This window comes from Tyto alba, unplaced genomic scaffold (genome assembly GCF_018691265.1).
Source record: "Tyto alba isolate M040663 unplaced genomic scaffold, T.alba_DEE_v4.0 Super-Scaffold_30, whole genome shotgun sequence".
NCBI lineage: Eukaryota > Metazoa > Chordata > Aves > Strigiformes > Tytonidae > Tyto > Tyto alba.
In genome coordinates, this window is record NW_024881305.1 from 7,174,606 (window position 1) to 7,195,707 (window position 21,102).

Here is a 21,102-nt window from a genome sequence, read left to right on the forward strand (position 1 = left end):
ATGAGGAGGAGGAGGAGGAACGCTTCTCTGAGGGCCAGGAGCTCCTCCTGCGGGTTCCTCCTGCTCCTCAGCTGCAAGCTGTGGGCTTTGGGTAATGCTAGGGGAAGGGTCTCTGCAGCCACGGTTCATCTCAAAACCTCCGTGGGAGTGGAAGTGGGCACTGCAGGGCTGGGGTCATCCCCACGCGCCCGCCTGCAGGGAGGAGGGGGTGGCTGGCAGCGGCCCCGTGGATGGCACCGGCCACCCCCCCGCTGCTCCTTGCCCCTGCCCCACCAGGGTGGGCAGCGCTGCCGAGCTGGGCAGTGCCAGCCGTGGGCATCGCAGCGTGGGCTGTGGGCTGGGAACAGCAGCACTTGTTTGCAGAGCAGCAGCCCCGACTGCTCGGCTGGAGCTGCACACTCAGCAGAACCCAAATCTCCCAAAAAAACCTGACTGAACTCCCCGGGCAGAGCCCCAGATCCCCTCCTCATGCTTGTCACATGAATGAGCTCTGCGGCCAGGCTCCCCCTCTCCCCAGGAAGGGGATTGTGCCACATTGTGGGGAGGATTAGACTGTTTCAGGAGGCTGGGAGCATCTGTGCATGTGGGGCTGCTGTGGGGCCGCCCTCCCCCCTGCCTGCCCTGGCCCCCCACGGCACCACGGGCATCGCAGCAGAAGCTTCCTGCCCCCCAGAAAGGGGAAACGGGCCCAGGGCACCCGTGGGGCTGGGGTGCACTTGTACAGCCCCAGAGAGGCAGCGGGTGGGTGGAGGATGCCCCAACGCCGGGGCAGGGGCGGCAGCAGCTCCCCAGCCCCTGCATCAGCAGTGACCTCCCCCCGCGTCCCCCCAACAGGGAAGAAGCAAAGGAAGGGGGGCAGCCCACAGCCCGGCTGCCCCCGGCTCCCAGCCCCAGCCAGGAGCTGGCAGCGGTTCCCAGTCAGCAGCTGGAGCAACTGCCAGCTCCCCTGGGAGCCCCCGAGCCCCCCCGGCCGCTGCCGAGCATTTCTGGCCAGCGACCTCAGATGTTTGGGAAAACAAACTGCACGGGAATTAGCTCCCAAGTATTTCCTCAATTCTGCCCACTATGAAGAGAATTTTATTTTGCTACCCCCCCGGGAGGAAGGAAGGCGGGCTGGCCGAGCACGCAAAGGAAATGTGTGCAGTGACTCCGGGGGGGCTGGCCAGCAATGCCCCCACTGCCACCAGGACCTCGTGGCCTAGGGAGTGGGGGGGGGCCCCCTGTCCCCAGGGGCTTGGTGGCCCTTTGCAGAGTATCCCATCTCAGCAGCTCCCAGCCAGCGCTGGTTAAACAGTCCCGGGGGGTTCAGGCATCGCGAGGGCTCAGCCCGCAGCGTGTCCCCGCGGCACGGGCAGGGCAGCAACCCCTGAAGGCACCAAGGGCTGGTTGGGCATCCACCACCCCTCACCCATCCCCACGGCAAAAGCCAGGGCTGCCGGTTACACCACCCCCCTATGCTTATTTTAGCTCCCATTTTACAGGAAGGTACAGCGAGGGGCTCCGGGAGCCCAGCACTGCTCTCGTTTCCCAGCGCCGCAGGTACCTTTGCTCGCAGAAATTACGGGACTAAGCGGAGCCGTGCGCCCGCCGTGCTGCCGGGGCAGAGTCCGGCCCCGCCGCGGCACGCACCGGGCCCCGCGCTCCACCCTTACACACAGGGCGATTACAGGACTTCTAGACTGAGTCACTTTATAGCCTAACACGGGGCATGAGCAAGTTTCTCCTCCCGAACCCACATCTTCCTCCTACCCCCCACCCTGCCCTAGCCGTGGTCCCACGGGAGGTCCCCGAGCCAGGACGGGGCTGACACCCAGCTCCCGACAGCTCGGCACGGAGGGGACAGGGCGCAGAGGCCACCCTTGGAAAACAACCGAGGATTTACTACCGACGTGCTCCCAGCCAGCCAAGTCCGAGCGGCAGGAAATCATTTAAACACTTTTTTTCCTTAGAAAAGGGGCTGGCGCTCTGCCCCAGCTGCGCTGGTTACGGTAACGCCTGTGTCAGCAGTGCTGGTACCATGGCCTGGAGCAAACAGCAGCCTGAAACATGTATGAAAACACAATTACTTGGTTTACTGTATCACAGCTCGGCACTGTACAATAAAATCCTTTTGCACAAAACACTCTGTTGGCTTTATAAAGTTATTCTACAGGATGAAAAAACCCTGGCCTGCTTTCTGCGAGGTTGCGACCAAAACAAAGCCCAGAGCAGCCCTGCAAGGAGCACGGGCACAGCGTGGGGTCTGGCCCTGCCAGGGACCCCCCAGCTCCCTCGGGGAGACCCCCGTGCACCCCCTCGCTGGGTTCCAGCCACCACCAGGCCCCAGCTCAGCTCCCGGGGGGACACAGCACGGACAGACAGACAGCAGGAGCCTGCCCATCGCTCATGAAAGAGGCACTGAGTGTGTGTCCATCCCCCCTGCAGTAAAGAGGGATCCCAAGGTGTTCACGGGCAGCCTGTAAAGGGCAGGGGAACAGAATCATCTCCAGAACCAGAGTGCATGGGGAGCCTGGGCTGTGGCCACCCCAAACCCCAACCAAAGCCTCCTCTTGGGGCCGAGGCAGTGGGAAAGGGGCAGCTCACCCTCGCGGGAGGGGAACCAGCCTCCACAGCCAGCAGGACCCGCTCAGTGGGAGCCTTGGGGTGCTGGAGACCCAGGCTCTGCCACAGCCCCACTCGCCTCTCCCCAAAGCTGGCCCTAGATACATGTCTTCTGGCATGCAGAAGTGCGATTCTAGGAAATAATTTCAACATTTGATGGGTAAATTGTAAAAAAAACAAGTTTATTTGAAAAAAACTCAGCCTCTTAGATTATTTCTGATCAACATTTACTAGAACTTGAGAGCCATTAACCTGCTCCACGTACGTTGAGATATTTTCCAGCACTAAAAAATAAAAAATAAATACGTACAAATTCTTTCCTCCCCCTTACGTGTCCTAGATGTGAGTGGTTAGGCATCCACTGCCTTAAGATCTCCGTTGAACAGAAGCAAGTAAAAGAGGTTTCTCTAAGAGAAGAAAGAGCGAAAGCAGAAGGCCTGTCTCAGGGATGTACCATCTCCCCCCACCCCACCCAGCCCCCCGGCTCTGCCCAGGGTCAGGCACCCGCAACGCCCGCAGCAGCACGGGGATGCTCCGGCGGGACCCCGGGACCGACCCAGCACCGCCAGCCGTTTCACATCACCCAGCGCTGGGCTGAGAAGAGGCACTGGCAGGGCAGAGCGGGGGGGCTGGGGGGACCCCAACCCTCCCCAGGGAGGGCTGGGCTGCAGGGGCCGGCCCCGGAGCGGGCGACGCTGCCCAACGTGAACTGCAGCCGTCCTTCAACCTGAATATCCCGTGAGAGCACAACTACGAAAGAGGGATTTTAAACAACTACAGTAACTAAAGTGTTTTCAAAACATACCTAAAAACCACCTACGGAGCAGGAGGCGCTGGGCATGGGAGCCGAAGACCAGCCTGCCCCGTGCCCGGATCCCCCCTCTGCGGAGGGCCTGCGGTAAGAAGCGTGTGAAGCAGTATTCATCGGGGCCGGCCCTGAAGCCCATCGTGCTTCAACAAATCCAGTATCCTGCTTTTTATGGCTTTTTAACAAGAAAACTCCCCAAAACACGTGTACCACCCCCCCCCCCCAGCAGAATACAGAGCTAAAGCACGGTTTAGAGTTAAGGCTCATCCAGATTCAGCTAGATATGAAGACTGTAAGGCACGTATTAGTACATTCACGTTACTGTTAAAAAGCCAGACTATAAAAAGCCCCCCTGCCCCCCGACACACGAGGATACTGTGTGTGTAGCCCTGTTACCTTTGTTGAACACAGATGGAAAGACAATTCAGAGCCTGGTTAAAAATGAACACCTGGTTTAAACACTTCTCACGGCCGCCCAGCGCCGGCGGAGCGCTGCCCCGGCCGCCGCGCCAGGGCAGCGGCGCTTCCCCGACACTCCGGGATTGAGACCGGTCCCTCACATGTGGCTCTCCTCCTCTTTGACACCATCCTCCGCGCTCTTCTGGGGCGAGGGGGCCACGTCGTTGTTTGCCTCTTTCTGCTTCTCAGCCTCGTCGACGTTGGTCTCCTCCTCCTTCCCTTCGTTCCTCGCCTTCTCCTCCGCCTTCTGCTCCTTTGCCACCAGGCGGTAGTTGATGCCCATCCCGATGAAGAGGTAGATCCCGGAGATGATGAGAATGACTCCACAGGCCCAGTACGTGTACTTGTAGTCACCGTACATGTCGTTGAGCTTCCCTGAGGGACAGAGAGGGGACAGATTAGCAAGATACCCCCAGAACTGCTCCAGGCTGCGGACACGTTCCCAAGAGCAGCCCAGGCCCATCACCCTCAGCTTCAGGCCTTTATTCCTCCAGCCCCTGCTCCCCCACCCTGTGCCAAGGGCTCAGCCCCCACTTCTTCGGCCATCTCCCAGACCCTGGAGCAGCCTCGGGACCAGTGCTCGCCCCCACCCCGGTGCTGAGGGCTGCCCGTGGCTCGGGGGGACCCACCACCATGCCAGCGAGGCCGGGCAGAGCTCCCCGGGCACAGCACACCCACCTAGCAAAGGGGGTCCCAGAAGCACGGGGCAGCACTCCACGATGGTCACCAGGCCCACGGCACTGGAGAACCGCTGCGTTCCCACCAGGTCCATCAGGGTCTCAAACAGGACCGAGCTCAGCCAGCCGAAGGCAAAGCCAAAGAAGCCGGCGTAAATGCAGAAGCCGGCATAGGTGGTGGACATGGGGGCCAAGAGGTGGCACACCCCGTTGTAAATCACAGAGATGGCAAAGAAGTACTGGACTCTGGGTCTGATCCACTTGGTGTTTGCCACCAGTCCCATGGAAGGTCTGGCCACCATGTCCACGAAGGCCAGGATGGAGAGCAGGAAGGCTGCAGACTCATTCGCAATACTCTTGCTCTTCGCATAATTGCTGAGGAAGACCAGGGGAGTGAACAGCCCGAAGAACATGATCACATTGCCCGACAGGTAGAGCAGGAAGCCCCTGTGCGTGAACAGAGACAGGTCCAAGAACTTGTTGATCGTCTGGATAAAAGTGCTCTTCTGTTTCTTGGTCTTCCCACCGATGAGGTCTGTGCTGGTGTCACTGTCGTCCTTTTTCACCGCCTTCCCGGCTTCCTGCAGCACCTCCTTCGCAGCCTCTTTCTTCAGCTGATCTGGCTTGGGGCCTATGGGCCGCATCAGGGACCCAGCGACGCAGCAGTTCAGCAAGAGACCCCCGAGGATGAGGAAGCTGCCGCGCCAGCCAAATATGCCGAAGAAGAGCTGGTTCACGGGTGCCAGGGTGGAAAGGAACACAGGGCTGCCTGCCATCGCCAGCCCGTTAGCCAGGGGACGCTTCTTGAAGAAATACTTGCCGATCATGGTTAAGGCTGGGTTCAAATTAAACGCGAGTCCGAGGCCTGAAGGAGAGGAGAGAGGAGGGGCTCAGCTCGAGCACCCCAACAAGCCAGCAGCACCGGCACACGGGCTGGTGGGCCGGGCAGGAGAGCGGGGCTTCAGTTCCGGGGGTTTCACAGCTCCGTTTTGGCTGTATTAACTTCCCAAGTGCAGGAGCAGCACTCGGCCCCCACCGCCGACCTGGGAAGAGGCGCCTGGGAATTGGGGAGCTGGAAGGGGAGAACCGCCCCGGCTCGTGACAAACCTTACGTCAACTGGCAGGGCACAGCCCTAACCCGGGGCAGGAGTAACAGATGCTCTCTGTTCTCAGTACCAAATACTAGTCCCACGTACTGTCACCAGCACAGTCTCCCCACGTTATGTCACCAGGGCCATCCCTTATCAGAATATATGTAACAGGAATCAGGATTTAGACATTCCCTAATCATTACTGGGTGTAAGTTACTCCTCTTGCTGCCTCAGGAGAGGCCTTACCTCCGTCGCACCCCGCTGGGGCAGAGCCATCACTTACCCCCTACAACCCCCACGCAGAAGTAGAGCCCCTCCACCGTGTTGCAGAAAGAGGCTGCAATGAGCCCGCAGCCGGAGAGGCAGCCGCCGGCGATCATGATGGGCCGGCTGCCGTATTTGTTCACCAGGATGCTGCTGATGGGACCTAGGGAGTCAAAGGACATACACCCAGGGATGAGTTCTCTTTGCAGAGACGAGGCAGATGCACGCAAGCACACTGATGTTCGCTGCCACGGGCTTCTAGCCTTCACCCAGTGACGCTTCACCCAGTGAGGGAACTGGGTAAGGGGAAAGGACGGGAGTTCAGAGGCAGCCAGAGATAAGTGTGACATTTGGTTAGAGCACAGAAGGCTGAGCCTTCTCTGAGCAAGCTGCCTTCCGTGCGCTAAAGCAGGAGCTGCCGGGGCACCAGCTGCCCCCCAGGGACAGGGCTTTGGGCTGGGGTGAAGCCAGCAGCCCCACGCGGTGCTCTGCTCTGCGGGCTCCGTCCTGCCCCGGCCACCCGCCCACCACGGGCTGGGCTCTCGGCAGCAGAGCGAGCACACAGCAGCCGGCCTCCAGCGAGGGGTTTCTGATCAAGACCAAAGCTGTGAAGGAACAGCTCGGATGGGCACAGCCAAGGTCCGGAGGGCTCGTGGGAGGAGCAGCACCCGCGCCCTGGGGAGAAGGGGTGCTTCTGTTTTCACTGCTGTCCTTAAGGCAGGAAGAGCCCAATTGCTCTGCACACCTGCCTTTAAGTGCTTCATTATCAGGAGCTTTAATCCAAAGCAAACAGTGATTAGATACTGCAAAGCATGCTCTACAGATACTAAAATGTATTTAAATAAACTGAATGAACATCCATTGAATATTAACAGACCCAGTTTTGCCATTAACAGATAGCAAGGTTGTCAACATGTTGTTCAAGGGTCCTCAGACGCTACTTGACCTTTTTGCCCAGTTTAAACAAAGCCTGGAGGTGGTTACAGAAGCCCTGCTGCCACAGAGGCTGCCCCAGCCCCGCAGCATCCCGCTCTCCACAGCTGGCCTGGTGACTACGTGCCCACACCAGCAGCTCAGACCTGATGCCACCGGGAAGGAGCCACCACTTGGGTCCCATGAGAGGTGGCAGCAGCGCCTGGGGGCTGCCACATCACCCCAAGCTCCATACGCTTCCCCACAGAGCACTCAGCACTTTGCAAAACCTGTACCTTGAACTTGACAAACACGATGCCCCTGGACAGAGTCTAAAGGCAGCAGCAGCCTTTCCTCCGGGAAATCCAGCCCGGAGCAGCCGGCTCCAAGGGCAGCTAGCAGGAAGCTGCCTGCCTGGGCAGCACTGTGTAACCTGGTGGCAATTCCCACCCACCCCTCTTTTTTTTTTTTTTTTTCCCCGCTTTAAAAAAAAAAAAAAAAAAAAAGAATTCAAGAATTCACACCCACTCCTATCTCATAGAATCACATGAAGCATTTCCAACCAGATGTTAGCTGATCTGTTTTGATTATTCATGCTGTGAAAAAAAAGTGTAAGTAATCCCAACATGGAGCTGAGAAAGGGGCATTTGAGATCATTACATCCATGTACCCTGACGGTGACTGCACGGGGCTGGGATGTGCTGCTCCACCACCCCCAGCGCTGCCTGGGACAGGACCTGCCCGGCTCTGCAAGATACCATCAGCCCAGGACGTTGTGCCTGAGCCACTTTCTGCCTCCAAGCAAGCGCGCAGTGCCCGCAGGAAGGTGCCCTAGAATAGGATGCACACTGTGACCGCCCCAGCACAGCTCAGACCCTGCCAAGGACCCGGGTTCAGGCTGCGGGAGCCCTGGAACGAGCGAGCGGGGCAGCGGCACGTTCCCGTGCTCCGGCAGCCGGAGCTGCCCCTGGGCAGGCCCAGGTACCTTCAGCATCCCTGCCCCCAGCTTACGGGCAAGCAGCTCAAGACCAGTGACCTGCTGGGATTTCAAGGGGAGCTGGAGAGACGGTGTCAGTGTGGAGGCAGGGGCTGGGGGGGGCAGCCCCAGGCAGTGCCACCCCCCCACCCCCCCCGGGGTGCCCAGAGGAAGCAGCTCTGAGCTATTAGGAGGAGGAATGGCCCAGATTGAGTCTCATTAAGGCAGTTACACGGTTTACAAGCTTGTTATAACATCAGAGCAGGGAAATGTGCTGGTCGCTTCGCTAGCTGAGCGAGGACAAAGCAGAGCCTGTTCCCCCAAAGGAAAAGCCTCGTGCTTAGCTGGGTGCTGACGTCAGCTCCCTTCGATGCACAAATGCAATGAGGACGTGGGCAGCTCGCCAGCCGGGGACGGCAGCGCACAAGCTCTGATCGGCCTGAGGTGGCCGCAGCAGCAGGCTCCCAATAAGAGTTTCTTTCAGCCCAGCGACCCAGGGCAAAGCAGCGTTTGCAGGCGGGTACGAGACACCGGGGTTTGGAGACGGGCGAGGGCCAGGAGCGCATCGCCCCACAGGGAGCACTCTGCCTGCTCCTGGCCCGTTACAGACAAGCATAAAGTGCACAGCGTGGGGATTAGAAGACTCCAAGAAGCCATTCCTGAAAGCTGGGGGAGGGGAGCTGCATCAGTTTAAGTAGTTTTGCTTTATTCTGCTCATGTCTCTCTGCTTCCAGCACACGCTGCCACCCTCAAACTGCACGAGCTGCTCGGCACCAGCAAGGAGGAAGAGGCAGCGCCAGATTTCAGTACACTGAGCACAGCTGAGCCATCAGAGCAGACCAGAAACTGGAGACAGATTCCTAGATACAGCCACTGCTTGCTGGATTAAAAAAAAAATAAAATAAAAAAGAAAATTGATGTCTCATCTAAAAGAAAGACACCCTGTGGGTGGGACTCCTAGGTGTGGCACTGCAGCTCCCCTGGCCTTCGGGCAGGCACTGGGGCAGACACAGCACCTGCAGCACACTAACAAGGACAAGGGCAGAATTACACAAATTCTAAGTCCCCGGAAAGGTTTTACTTACAGCTTTGCAGAAGAGGACAGATTAACCTGGTTTTTGCATTCTGGGCATTAAACAGAACTTTTTAAGCAACGTCCTTCAAGCAAACTCGCTAAGGGAAGTTTTGCTCTCACGTAAGGAGGAATTCCAACTTCAGTAAAGTTTTGGCTCTTGTCACTACAGCAAGGTGCAGGTCATCAGACCCAGCAGGAGAGCCACATCCTGCACTGCGACACACGAGCACGCCTACTGCTGCCTCCAGTCCACTTACCTCCTGCATACATAACAGCCAGCATGATGGAGGAGATCCATGAGACTTTGCTGCTGGATGCGTTGAAGATGACCTCAATCTCTTTGAAGAACACGGTGATGGATTTGGGGAATGCATAGGAAAACCCAATGGAGATGAAGGCTCCGATGACCACGGCCCATCCCCATCCTCCTTCAGGAGGAGTGTATCCCACAGGGCCTCCGATGGCCGGTGGCATCTTGAACCGGGTTGGTGATGACTCAGTTGAGACTCAAAGATCTGCAAAGGACAGAATACGGCCTCAGCTGAGAGCAGATGGCTGCATCCCCGCTCCCTGGCGCGCAGCGGCACGGCTCGAGCCCCGCTCCCGAGGCTGGCACAGCACCAGTGCCCCGGACCATCTCCGGGAGAGCTGATGCCCGAGGCGAGCGCTCCGGGCTCGCCAGCACACTAGCCTCATCAGGCCATCCCAAAAATGCATGCTCGGATTGCAGCTGGCCTTTTTAAGAGCCCTGGCCAGCAGGTATTTATAAGCAACGAGTTCAAGACACAACACCCTGTCCTAAGCTGAGATGAGCAGGCCATGTCCTTGCCAGCAGCAGCACGGGGCTGGCCCTGCGGAGGGCTGAGCAGGGCAGTGGCCAGCCTGGCCGGGGCTGAGCCCCTGCAGCTTCCCAGGAACACGATCGATCCCAGCTCCGCGCCGGCACACCGTGAAACCTCGGGAAGCCCCAGGCCACCCGGAGCAGGAGCGGCACACCCAGGTTGTTAACTACAGACACACCAGGGGAAGCAAGTCCACACACACAAGCCAGGACACCTCCGTTTCTGCTAAGAAAGAGCAGGCAGGTATCACGGCCCCAAAGGTCCCAGGCTGCAGCTGAGCTTGGTCTGAGAAGGGGCTGGGGAAGGCTCCCGCATGCTGCCTGGGGAAGGGAGGGGGCTCTGCCCCGAGCAGCCCCGGCAGAGTCCAGCTCCCTGGGGGCTTGGTCCCAGCAGGGCACCCCTGGACCCAGCTGCAGCCCAACTCTCCTCCCCTACTGAAAAGGTTGCGACGAGTTTCACGGAAGCACCCGAGCATAAAAACAATTCACCTTAAAAGCTCAAAACCAGAAGGGATTAGAAAACAAAATAAATGGGGAAATGGCATCCAGACTTGCCAAAGTGTGGAACCCCCTTAGAGAGACTGGTTCGGAGCAATTCGGAGCTCAGGATCCCCCCCATGCTGCAGCTGCTGCCCAGCTTGATCACACCCCGGAGCTGTGGTTACTCGAAAAATAAGGCTGCTTCAGGCAGCAGAGTACAGCACAAGCCATCCCAGGGAGGAAACGGAACTAGAGCAGCTGCTCAGACATGGTTCACAATATGCAAAGCAAGAGGAATCTCTAGTCCCCAGAACTCCTGTGTGCCCTGTGGATTTCAGAAGACACTTTCTGGCCCTCCCCAGCCTCACACCCAGAGATCCCCCCCACCCATATTAAGTGCCATTAGCTAAGGCAGGGACATGGGGCTCCTTTGCCAGAGCCCACCCCTCACCCCGCAGTTCTCTGCTCTGCTACTTAGGTTTCCACTTGAAGAAAAAGCCACTTTCGAGCAGGAGAGCTTTCTCCAGAGCTCCCCCAGGTCACACCAGGCGCAGCGACAACTTCAAAGCAATGTGCTGGCTCAGAGGCACGCAACCTCCTATTTATAGCATGCACCCGTTCAGGCTCACGGCGATTACCATCTCCTCCACGGCTGCTGACATGCCAGCATCTACCCGGCGCGTCCCCTCGCGCCCTCGGCGCACCGCACCGCGCTCTGGGTGCCCGCCTTGTTTTCGCTCGCCCCGTGTCACCCGGCTGCACCTCCGAGGCCAGGATTCGGGTGTCCCAGCTGAAGCGCAGCCGGCGGCCCCAAGCCGTGGGGAGCCCCCGCTCCCACCCGGCGCCGGCGGCAAAGTCACCCGATACGGCACCGGGTTTGCCAGAGCCACCCGACACCCGGACGTGCTCTGGTGATGCCTCGGACCCGCACAGGGCAAGAGGAAGCAAAACACAGGAGCCCGGTTTCTGTAAGCCGCTGTAAGCTGGTTTAGCCGACCCAGACACCGATTTTTTTCCCTGGCAGGGTATTTTTCTGCATCCCAGCCAGTGCGACACATGACCGTCACGAGCAGATCCCAGCCACCCCGCCACTCCAACAAAGGAATCATTTACAAGACGCTGCCCAGGGCACGTCCACGGCTGAACTATGCCCAGGAGCCAGCAGAGCCGATTTCCTCTCCCGGAGCGGACCCCCGGGGCCCGAGCCCACGCCAGGGTCCGGCTGCAGGCAGACCCCCGCGGCTCAGCCCGGAGCCAGCACAGGCCCGCGGGCACCAGCCTGGCACCGGCCGCCGGGGAGGGACGTGCCAGGCCCCGCAGAGGCTCAGCGGGCCCCTCGGTGCGGGGAGCAGCCCACCCGCCCACCACGCTCCTGCTGAGAAGCCGCTACGAACGCTGGGGTTTGCTTAACATCACTTCCCCGCGCGGGCTGCACACCGGAGTTTCCAGCCACCTTTTGCTTTTGAGTCATACTGAGCTTTCACAGCATTCAGCGGGCTTTACAGCACCGTCTAACTATACTGATTTGTCTGAAATATTTCTAAACTATGAGACTACCAGGTGTTGGCAATAAAAACTACCAGCAAGGAATGCAATCTACTTGTTAGCACTAATTAAAACTACTGGCAATAAAAGCTATCCAAAGCAAAACTGGGAGGTGCTGATGAGGTGTTGTGGATTTTTCCCTTTTGCTCCTGAGACACACACAGAGGTTTAATTCTTCCACCGCTCTTGAGGAGCTCGGCTGCACCAACATTACTGCGGCTTGGTTCATCTATTTGTTCTTTCCCTGCAAGCAGCATTCCTCCTCCTGCGGGTGCTCAGGTGGCATCTCTTTATAAAATAAAAGACTTTTGGCCGGTTAGACATGACCTCTCTTGCATTGCTGAGGCACAGTGAAAAACCTTGAACTGAACAGGGCTTGAGACCGTGAAGCAAGATTCCCAAAGCCTGATGCCAGAGGGTTTACATGATGAGTTCTGCATGCCACAACATTTTTCCCTGACTCATTGAAAACCCTTAATAAGACAGACCAGTTTTAGAAAGCTCTTCCTTCAACCGCATTAAGGCTTCTTGCTGATTTCCTCCTTGCCCCCACACAGAAATAGTCTCAAATGAGAGAGAAAAAAAACACATGTAAGGCAGCCAGTTCAACTGGAAAGCTTCCCTCCAGTTTGTGAAAAGGGGAAAGAAAAAAACAACACCCAGAACATAGTTATGACATTTACAGCTCTGTTTTGGAAGAGCTGCAACATGTAAGACGTGTTTGGAAGTCAAATTCACAGCTGCCAGGCAGCCAGCTACAGTTTGCCCTATTAGGAAATAAAATAACCATATTTGCAGTAATTAAGACTGATGAGACCAAGTAATGACTGCAAGTATCACATCTGCTCCCCGTAAACGTCTTGACTAATCCACAGGAATGGGTAGCCTACAGCAACCCTCCTCTGCACAGCAATGGCGAGAGCAGGAATTGAGGCTTCTAAGGCAAAGAGGACTGTATCACCTTGAAACAGATCCCACAGAAAACTAAAACCCTTCCCATCTCCTAGGTCCTACGCACAAGCGCTGTTATCCCTTCTCTGGAGGGGCTTGGAACAGGAAGATTTTGAGACTTTTAGTTACATAATGCGGCAAATTGCTGCGCTTTTAAAAGCCCCAGATTGGCAGGACTCCAGAACAGAAAGACAGAGGCTCACATTTATAAAGCGCTGCAAAGTATTTCTGGGGCAAGCCCTTTATGAAAGCATCCTCACACCGCTGCTTTTCAGGGTCAGAGGAAGAAGGACGTTCCCTGCCCGGGTACCACACACCTCTGCCTCCCCTTGCACATCCCTCCAGCTCGGGGCTTTCCCACTCTGGGGATATTCTCTCCTGGCATTTGCTGCTGTGTGAGCTTGCAAAACCTTTCCCAGGGAGCAGGGCATCGGCGCGGCCAGCACCTCGGCAGGGCTGCGGGCAGGCTGCCCTGCTCCTCCCGGCTCAAGAGGGAGGCAGCCGTGCCTGGAGCGGGACCTCCCTGCTGTACAATAGCCACTGGGGCTCCTCGTGCCCTTATCAGCTGGACCCAGCCTTCGGCCAGCAAACGCCCACACCAGGCAGGACAGGCACGAAGCTGCCCCTTGCGAGCAGCACCAGACCCCACGCCCTGAGGGGGCTCCCGCCTCGAGCCCCCCGCAGAAGGGAGGGACGCCAGAGGGGGACACTGCTCCCCACGAGCCTGGCGAGCACCCGAGCCCACCAGGCACATCCCGAAACATTATCCAAATGAGGGAGTCGAAAGACATCCACCCCTCCTCGCCCCAGGCTCCCAACCTCAGTTTGCAGTGACGGGGCCATGAACACCCCCGTGGGACATCTGTCCACCCGAGCATCCCCAGCATCCCTCCTGGTGCCCGAAACCAACCCGAGATCTCGTTCTTACTGCTGGGGAGATGGAGGTGCTGGCAATCGCTAGCTGTTTACAGCCAGTAACGCTTTATAGCTTCAAATTTGGTCTTTTTCTGGCTAGAAGCAGCAAGATGAAACGGGGATTGTTATGAGCTAATGAGACACCACTTTTGCCAGTTTTAAGCGGGTTTATAGCATTAAGCATGGAGCTGTAATTCCAGCGAGTGCCCATAGCCAGGGTTTAACCTGGTGGCACACGGCCTGCGTGACTCCCCAGCGCTTGCAAGGGCTCTGCACCAAGACAATAGTCGATTGAGGTCCTGCTCAGCCGCGGCGTTTGCTGGCGGGGTGAGGCCAGGTCAGCAGCACGGGCAGGGTTTGCTCAAGGCCGGCAGCCCGCACGGGCGAGCTCGAGGTTTCTCCCTGCAGCGGCCCGGCCCGCTCAGCACCTCTCAGCCAGCGGCACCCTCAGACGTGCCCCGGTCTGCCAGCCCGGTGAGCTAACCCGGGCGCGCAGACAGACAGACGCCACGGGGCACGGCAGCTGCTCCCCGCCGCCGCGCGAGCCCCGGCCTGCAGAGGCAGGAGCAGCCCACTCGCCCGCCGGCGGCCAGCAGCCTTCCCTGGACACCCGCCACGGGGGTCTCGGGCTGTGCAGGGCCCCCCCGAGGACGGCTCCCACGGGCCGTGCAAGGCTGCGAGCCGCCTTGCCAAGCGGGTGGGCGCGGGGAGGGTTTGTCTTGAAGGGGAACAACCAGAAAGATGGGCAGCTATTTCTGCCTACAGACAGTCACCAGCCAAGCTCCCAGCCCTGGCTATTAGCACCAGTGATGCTCAGCCTGTCTGAGCAAGGACCAAGCGTCTTACTGGTGTGAGAAAGCGTGAAGTCAAGCCTAAGCTACCAACAAGACCAAGGCAGAAAGCCTGGCTGATTTCTATACCAGAGCCCCCGATGCAAAACCCTGCGGGCAGACCTGGGGCGTTTGCAGGTGGGTTACAAGAACATGAAGTGAAGCAGCTCTTACGGGTGCCCTCTGGGCTCACACCAACTTCCACCCTAGGCACAGCTCCCTTAGCCCCTCTCTAGCCAGCCCAAGTTCAGCTCATCCCCAGGGAAGCAGGGGCTGGCTCATGGCCCACCGTGCCTCACCCGGGGAGCTGCAGGCCTGCAGAAAGGCTCAGCCTTGCCGAGGGAGTTTCACACACAGGTTTGACAGGACTCACACAAAAGGCATAAGCTTAAAAGGTGCAGCCCTTACGGTACAAAGTACCTGCCCTCCAGCTCCGAGGCACTGGGACAGAGCAAGGGTGCTGCTGCTGACAGCCCCAGGCTCTGCTCGTGCCCCCATCCCTAGGGGAAGGGCTTCCCCCAGCTCCGGCTGTGGGGTCCCCCAGGCTCAGCTGAGCCCCCCCAGCTCAGGAAGGGACGGGGGGCTCTCAGGCCCTGTGCAGGGTTTCACAGCCCTGCCCCGAGCACAAGTCGTGCTCTGCCAGGGAACAGAGCCAATCCTCCCCGTACCAGCGGTGCTCGGGAACGGTCCCAGGACATCCCGTGCCCGCCAGGAAATCCTCAGAATGAGAAAAATGTGATGCCGAAGAGCATCGGCATTCTTTCACTAGACACCCGCACCGCCAGCCAGGGACGCGGCCTCTCCAGGTTTCACGGCAGAGCAGGGTAGCGTGAGGCTGCAAAACCCCAGGAGGTCACAGCCATCCCAGCCCAGCCGTAACTGCCGCCCTCCTCCCCCTGAGCCCCAGCCCGGGCTGCCAGCGCGGTGACAGCAGCCTCCCCGACCACTCAGGTGGATGCAGTTTACAGGAATTAACTACAGTCCCACATCAGCTTTCTTTGGCTACAATATAGCTACACTGCAGCAGCTTTAAGGGCACATTTGGAAGTGAGTCATACAGACACCACTGATGAGAGGCTCCCACTTTCTTAAAGTCACTGTTACAGGCTGATTCCACAGAAGGAAATAGGAAAAGCCATAAAAGTGCAACAATGAGATTAGCACTACAGCGCTTAATGGGATGCAACTCGCCTCCCTTAGCCTACGTGCAGCTTTTCAACTCCTCATAAAGGATATATGAAATAATAGCGTGCAAGTCACTGGGCATTCCCACTGCTGCCAGATAAATCAGGCCAATTGTGTGAGATAGGAGCCAACAGAAAGCACACGCAACCATTCGCACCTTTTTCAGGAACCACCTCCTGCAAGGGCAGGACGGGTGATGCTTCACACCTCCCCGGGGGGGGGGGGGGGGGGGCGGCCAGGACAGGCACAGGCACCCCAGTGACTCTGGGGGGGCAGGGAGGTTTGCGGCACACTGGCAAAACACTTGTTTGTCATTAAGAGATCCATCACCCCAGTGATTAATCTAAGGTTGAGAAAGCCCCTTCTCGCAAAGCCACCCAACAGGAGCTCTGGAGGGTTTTCTACTCCCAGAGCCCAAGTCCGCCCCCACCCCCAGCACACCCCAGCTATTCTGTGCACTGGCCCATTTCTCAGTCCTGCTCCTTTCCTTCCAGACACAGCCAAGAAAACCTCGGAGCAAAGACACCCAGGAGAATCAGCCAGCACTAAATTACCTCACTTAGCATGAAAATAGGATGCTTGTGCACCACAAAAAGGCTTAAGGCTCACAGAAAAGCACAAAACCAGTATCATTAGATTTCAGGTTTCTTCTGATGCAACTAAAAAAACCCCATCTGTTTTCCTCAGAAGAAACTTAAAGCCCCAAAACATCGATGACCTTTGTGCAAAGTGCTGCACCTCCCAGGGCAGGGTTGGAGCTGGGCAGAAGGGGCAGTGCAGCACTCGGGCAATTTGGTGTCACGGGGAAGGACACAAACCCCACCTCTCCCACTGCAGGTACCAGGTACCCACAACTTCCTTCTGATCCTCCTGTCCATACTCATCCCCTTCTCTCAGGTCAACTTCCAAACCCACAAGCGTTGCTCACCCTTTTGTGATGCATCTGCACACCCCTTGCCTGGAGCCGGGACCCCCACGAGCATCTCATCCCAGGGCTAGCAAACACCTGCCGGAGAGCACCGTGCTTCAAGCGGAGCGGTGAGCGGGCCCCGGCCCGCTCCCGCTCCAGCACCGGGAACAGTTGGCAGGAGCCGCCGGCTCCAGGAGCGTTTCAACAGCCCCTCGCTGCTCGGAGCACACCGGCGAGCTCCCGTGGGCCCAGCTTCCCACCGCCCACTGCCGCAACACCTCGCCGGCTGGGCGACAGCCTGCCGACACGCCGGAGCGCGGTGTGCGCCTGGGCACACGCACAGCAGCGTCGGGGACCGCCGTGCCTGCCGCCTCCTCCCCGAGCAGCGCGGAAAGCGCACGAGAAGGGGCTCGGGCCCGTGGGCTCCCGCCTGCGGACACCCACCCCGGCACGTCCCACCGCCGGGAAGGTTTTGGCAACTCACGGGCCCAAGTGGCTTCGAGAGCCCGAGGTCCCGCTGCCGAGCACCTGATGAGAGGAGACACCGTGGGCCAGCGCGAGCATCTGAGTGGGGTCCCGACACGGGCTCCGGCAGCGCTCCACGCCAGGGGAGAGCCCCCTCCCCATCCCACTACAGCAGACCCACCCTCACTCGCAGGACACGGCTTCCACGCAGCTCCCCGGGGGACTCTGGCAGGAGCAGCCACCCCGAGCTCCCCTCCTCTTACCGGGCCCCAGACGCCCGGGTTCATCGCCTCCTCCCCGCCCGCAGCACCGTGGGGATGGACCCTCCCGCGCAGCCCCCGCGAACAAACCAGCCGCGTCCTGCGTGGGCAGCGAGAGCGGCCGGGCCCCGTCGCGGAGGGACGAGGAACCACGCCCCCCGGGATGGGCCACGTCCCCGGGACCCCCGAGGCCACCAGCCGCTGCCCCGGGCCGAGCGTCCCACGGAGGGGCGGGCGCAGGGCTGTGCGGTGTGGGACTCGCAACGCCGGCGGGATCGCCGCGGGCCGGGCGCGCGTGGGACCCACACCCAGAGCAGGGAACAAAACCCCCGGCCCCCACACGCACCCCCCCGGCACGGGGGGCGCCGGAAGTCCCGGAGCGGCCGCCGGGGAACTTCCCGGCCAGCAGCGACCGGCCCGGCGCACCGGCGGCAGCCCCAGGGCTGCGCGGAGCGCGCAGGGCACCGGCACGCGTGGAGCTGCCGCGGTTTGGGGAGGGGCTCTCCCCAGGCAAACCCCCATTCCCCCCCCCGCCCGGTCCCGGTCCCGGTCCCGGTCCCGCCACGTGGCCGGTGCCGCCGCGGCGCCGGGCCCTACCTGCGCGTGCCACCGCCGGCCGAGTGCGGCCGCCCCCGCCCCCGCCGCTATAAGGGCGGAGGGGCCGCGGGGGGCGGGGAGCGGGTCGGGCCGGCGCCGAGCACCGCCCCCCCCCTCCGCGCACACACACACACACACCCCGCCCCCCCCCCCCGCACCCCACGCCCCCCCCTCCCCTCCCGCCGCGCCACGTGCGCGCCGCCGCCGCCCCCCCACGCGTGCCCGCGCTCCGCGCCGTGCGCCCCGGCACGTACCGACCCGCCGAATTGGGGGGGGGGGGGGGGGGGTTGGAGGTGGAGAGGGGAGGAGCGCAGCGCGACCGGGCGGTGCGGCCGCGCGTGTCCCGCTCCGCACGCGTGTCCGGCGGCGGGGAGCGGGGCTTCTGGCTGGTCCCGCGGGCGGGGGGGGCCGGTCCGGACGCAGCCGGGACCTCGCAGCATCAGCGCGGGGGCTTTTCTTGACTCGCCCTGCGAGAGAGGCTCCGTGCCGGTGTTCCGCCCGTGGGGCAGGAACGGGGCGTCCCGCGCCCCCGCCCGCGCCCGCGCCCGGCCCCCGGCTCGGCCACGCCGCCGGGCCCCGCTCCCGGGGGTCCCCGCCGCAGCGCCGCCGGGTGTTTTTGTTAAAAACCAGCAGCTCTCCTGTTGCCTGACTACGGCGCTTCACGTGTTCACCACAAAATTTCTCACTGCTGCCCGCCGGAGCCGGCAGCCTGCTCTTCCACGAAGGCCGTGACGTGCGCGGCCGGGGGTGGGGGGGGATGTTTCTGGCGTGGCTGCGATTATTTGGGCCGGAGCAAGCCCCGCTGGGGACGAGCTGGGTGCCCTTGGCCCACCCCCTCGCACTTGGGTTTTGTGGGAGACAACGGGCCCGGGCTCGGCGTGCCCAACGCCTCGGCGTGCTGGAAGCGCGTCCCCATCCCACGCAGGGCTGCTCGCCCTCCGGATGCAAAACTGCCTGTGGCACCCACGCACGGGGTGCTCTTTGTTCCCCACGTGCACCAAACACTGCACAAAAGGGCTGTTACCTGTGGATGTTTTTCCAGAGCTGCTGTCCCCCGCAGCCCAGGGACGCCAGTTGTCTTCTGGGGCGCGTCTGGTGCTCGGATGCGGTTCGGAGCGGGGGGAGGTGTGCGGGTCAGCTCGGAGCCAAGAGAGGGGAAGAAGGGAGAAAGCGGTGACAGATCGCGGATGGAGACGGGGGGTGGGAGCCCCTTCGGATGAAAGAAGCCCCCGCGCCTCGCCACGCAGGGAGCGGGCCCAGGGCTGTGCTGGGTGCGTGTCGGGGCACTCAGCGGACCAGGTGCGCTCGATAAAAGGAGACCAGGGGCTACACAAACTCATTCGCCCACTTCTGAGGCCAGACACCGTAAACCAAAGAACGAGTGGGTGGGAGGTTTCCTTGGTACGTCTGTTTCTGTGTGACTTATCAGGGAGAGGTCTGCGCTCTATTTTGCTTAGACAACAGGACAATAACAATTTAAAGGGGCAATTTGGGACCAAACTCAAAGTGCCACTTATCTCTGCCACTCTTTAACAGCCCGTTCGGGGTCAAGCGCTCTGCCCTGGCTGTAGGGGGAAGCTGCGGGGGGATCCCAGCCCAACCCCGGGGATCCCACGGGCTCCCCCTTTCCTTTGAGGAGACGCAGCACCGCGGGGCCCAGTGAAGCCCCATGGCAGCAGAGAGCCTGTCCGTTGTCTGGCGCTGCTGTAGGGTGCCCCGAGCACGGCTGTGCTTTGGAGACGTGCAGAAATGAGAGGCCGGGGGTGGCAGCGGGGAGGTGCTGGAGCAGGGACGGGCCGAAGGGCAGGCGGGAGGGGAGCTGTGAGACGGTGCTGCCACTGCTGCTGCTCTTTCTCCATCCTGTGGAAAGTGGAAAGGAGTCCTTCCTGTTCTGTGCCGCTGCATTTTTGTCTCCTTTAAAAGACGGATTTAATATTAAGCCCATTAGGAATTTTTTTCTTGTGAGGAAAACAGGATATTGTTTCAGGATATTGGGCAACAAAGCTGTCCTTGACAAGCAACTCTAAGCAGCCTTGCAGTCTTGCTACTGGCTGCATTCGTTGTGGACGCTAATTGAGTTCAAAGTCGGGTACAGCCAAACCATTTTACTTCCAGAGTGCGAGGGAGGCCACGGCACAGCAATTCAAGTTCAGGTTTTCTGTGTCCCGTTGTAAATACTAAAGACCTGTGGTAATCTTCAGATATAATCACTGGCTCTGTTTTCTCTTGGAATTAATGTCTCTAGCAGGTGTAAAAGTCTAGGCCTTTCATCTGTCATGAATACGCATGTCCTGCTTGATAAGAGAGGTGACAACCTGAGTCCCAATCCAGGAATTATTGGCAATCTCTTGGGAAAGTCTGTTTGTTTTAGATATTTATCCTAGTTTCTTGACTAGGCTTTGGGAAAAGGTTTTCTGGACCTTTAGATTCACATTTCTCTTCAACTGAGCTTCCCAGCTTCGAGTTTACCCATCATAGCAACCCCGTGACAATGGATGGGGAAGAGAAGGCGTCGGAGCAGCGTCCTCGGGGAACGTGCAGGTTCTGCCTCCCTCGGATGATAAAGGCACAGCATTGTTCAGGGTGTGTTGATGTAACAGCCTCTGTCATTGTTTAGAAAATAATCTGCTCTAGGAATAAAGCGTCTGCTGATAAAATGTTCAAAATGGCCGCTAACACGCCTCGGAAAGCCTTTGCAGCTGTGGTCACCTTTACGCTCATTTAATCAACACTTCTCAGCCGTGTGGGCTCCTTTCGCTGCCCTGCCCTCGGCCTGCGCCCCGGGGACACGGGCCAGCCCCGGGCAAGGTGCTGGCTCTGCAGGGTGGTCCCGAGTCCCCTGGCTCCCGCCACGACCCACCGCATCAGCGACTGCATCTGCTGGCGTGCCGGCGTACAGAGGACCTGAGGCTCTTCTTACACTCGCTCAGCGCGCTATTTGCACCCGATACATGTCACCCAACGGTAACATTTGGTAATTACCAAAATCAGCTGTAGGGGCACGGTGTGACCCGTGAGCGGTGAGACGAATGCAGTGATTTGGGGTATGAGATGATGTGCGGCCGGCAGAAAGAGGGTAACCTGACACAGGCTCTCCCAGGAGCCCTGGCTGGAGGGTCAGTGTCCCCTCTGCGAGAGCGCGGGGGGACGTGGGAGCCGAGGAGGACGGCGGGGGTGGCGGCAGGCAGGGGCACCCGGCAGCAGGCAAGCTTGCCTCGCTGCTGGTGGCTGGGAGGAGGGTAGCTGTGCTCCGTGGAGAG

The 21,102-nt window shown here is 59.7% G+C and overlaps 1 protein-coding gene across 3 annotated transcripts; it reads right to left on the bottom strand.

The window, feature by feature from the left end:
* Positions 1-2,762: 2,762 nt before the first annotated feature.
* On the bottom strand, positions 2,763-18,948 carry SLC16A1 (solute carrier family 16 member 1). Of its 3 annotated transcripts, none has more exons than XM_032987281.2 (5): positions 18,867-18,948; positions 9,121-9,378; positions 5,920-6,063; positions 4,547-5,410; positions 2,763-4,243 (listed from the first exon to the last, which is right to left on the bottom strand). In XM_032987281.2, exons 2-5 carry the CDS (start codon positions 9,335-9,337, stop codon positions 3,966-3,968), a joined length of 1,503 nt encoding a protein of 500 aa, XP_032843172.1. In that variant the 5' UTR covers positions 9,338-9,378; positions 18,867-18,948; the 3' UTR covers positions 2,763-3,965. The 3 variants fall into 3 exon arrangements, with proteins under 3 accessions (XP_032843172.1, XP_042656024.1, XP_032843173.1); XM_042800090.1 differs by lacking the exon at positions 18,867-18,948 and adding an exon at positions 17,843-17,913; XM_032987282.2 differs by lacking the exon at positions 18,867-18,948 and adding an exon at positions 10,823-11,039.
* Between the last annotated feature and the right edge of the window lie 2,154 nt (positions 18,949-21,102).

What these genes read in the sequence shown, in the direction of transcription:
- SLC16A1 (XM_032987281.2), bottom strand. Translation starts at nt 9,337, where the DNA reads ATGCCACCGGCCATCGGAGGCCCTGTGGGATACACTCCTCCTGAAGGA. An exon ending in GGCTGTTATGTATGCAGGAG is followed by an intron (nt 6,064 to 9,120) that starts GTAAGTGGACTG and finishes TTGACTCCCTAG; the next exon opens with GTCCCATCAGCAGCATCCTG. An exon ending in CTGCGTGGGGGTTGTAGGGG is followed by an intron (nt 5,411 to 5,919) that starts GTAAGTGATGGC and finishes CCTCTCCTTCAG; the next exon opens with GCCTCGGACTCGCGTTTAAT.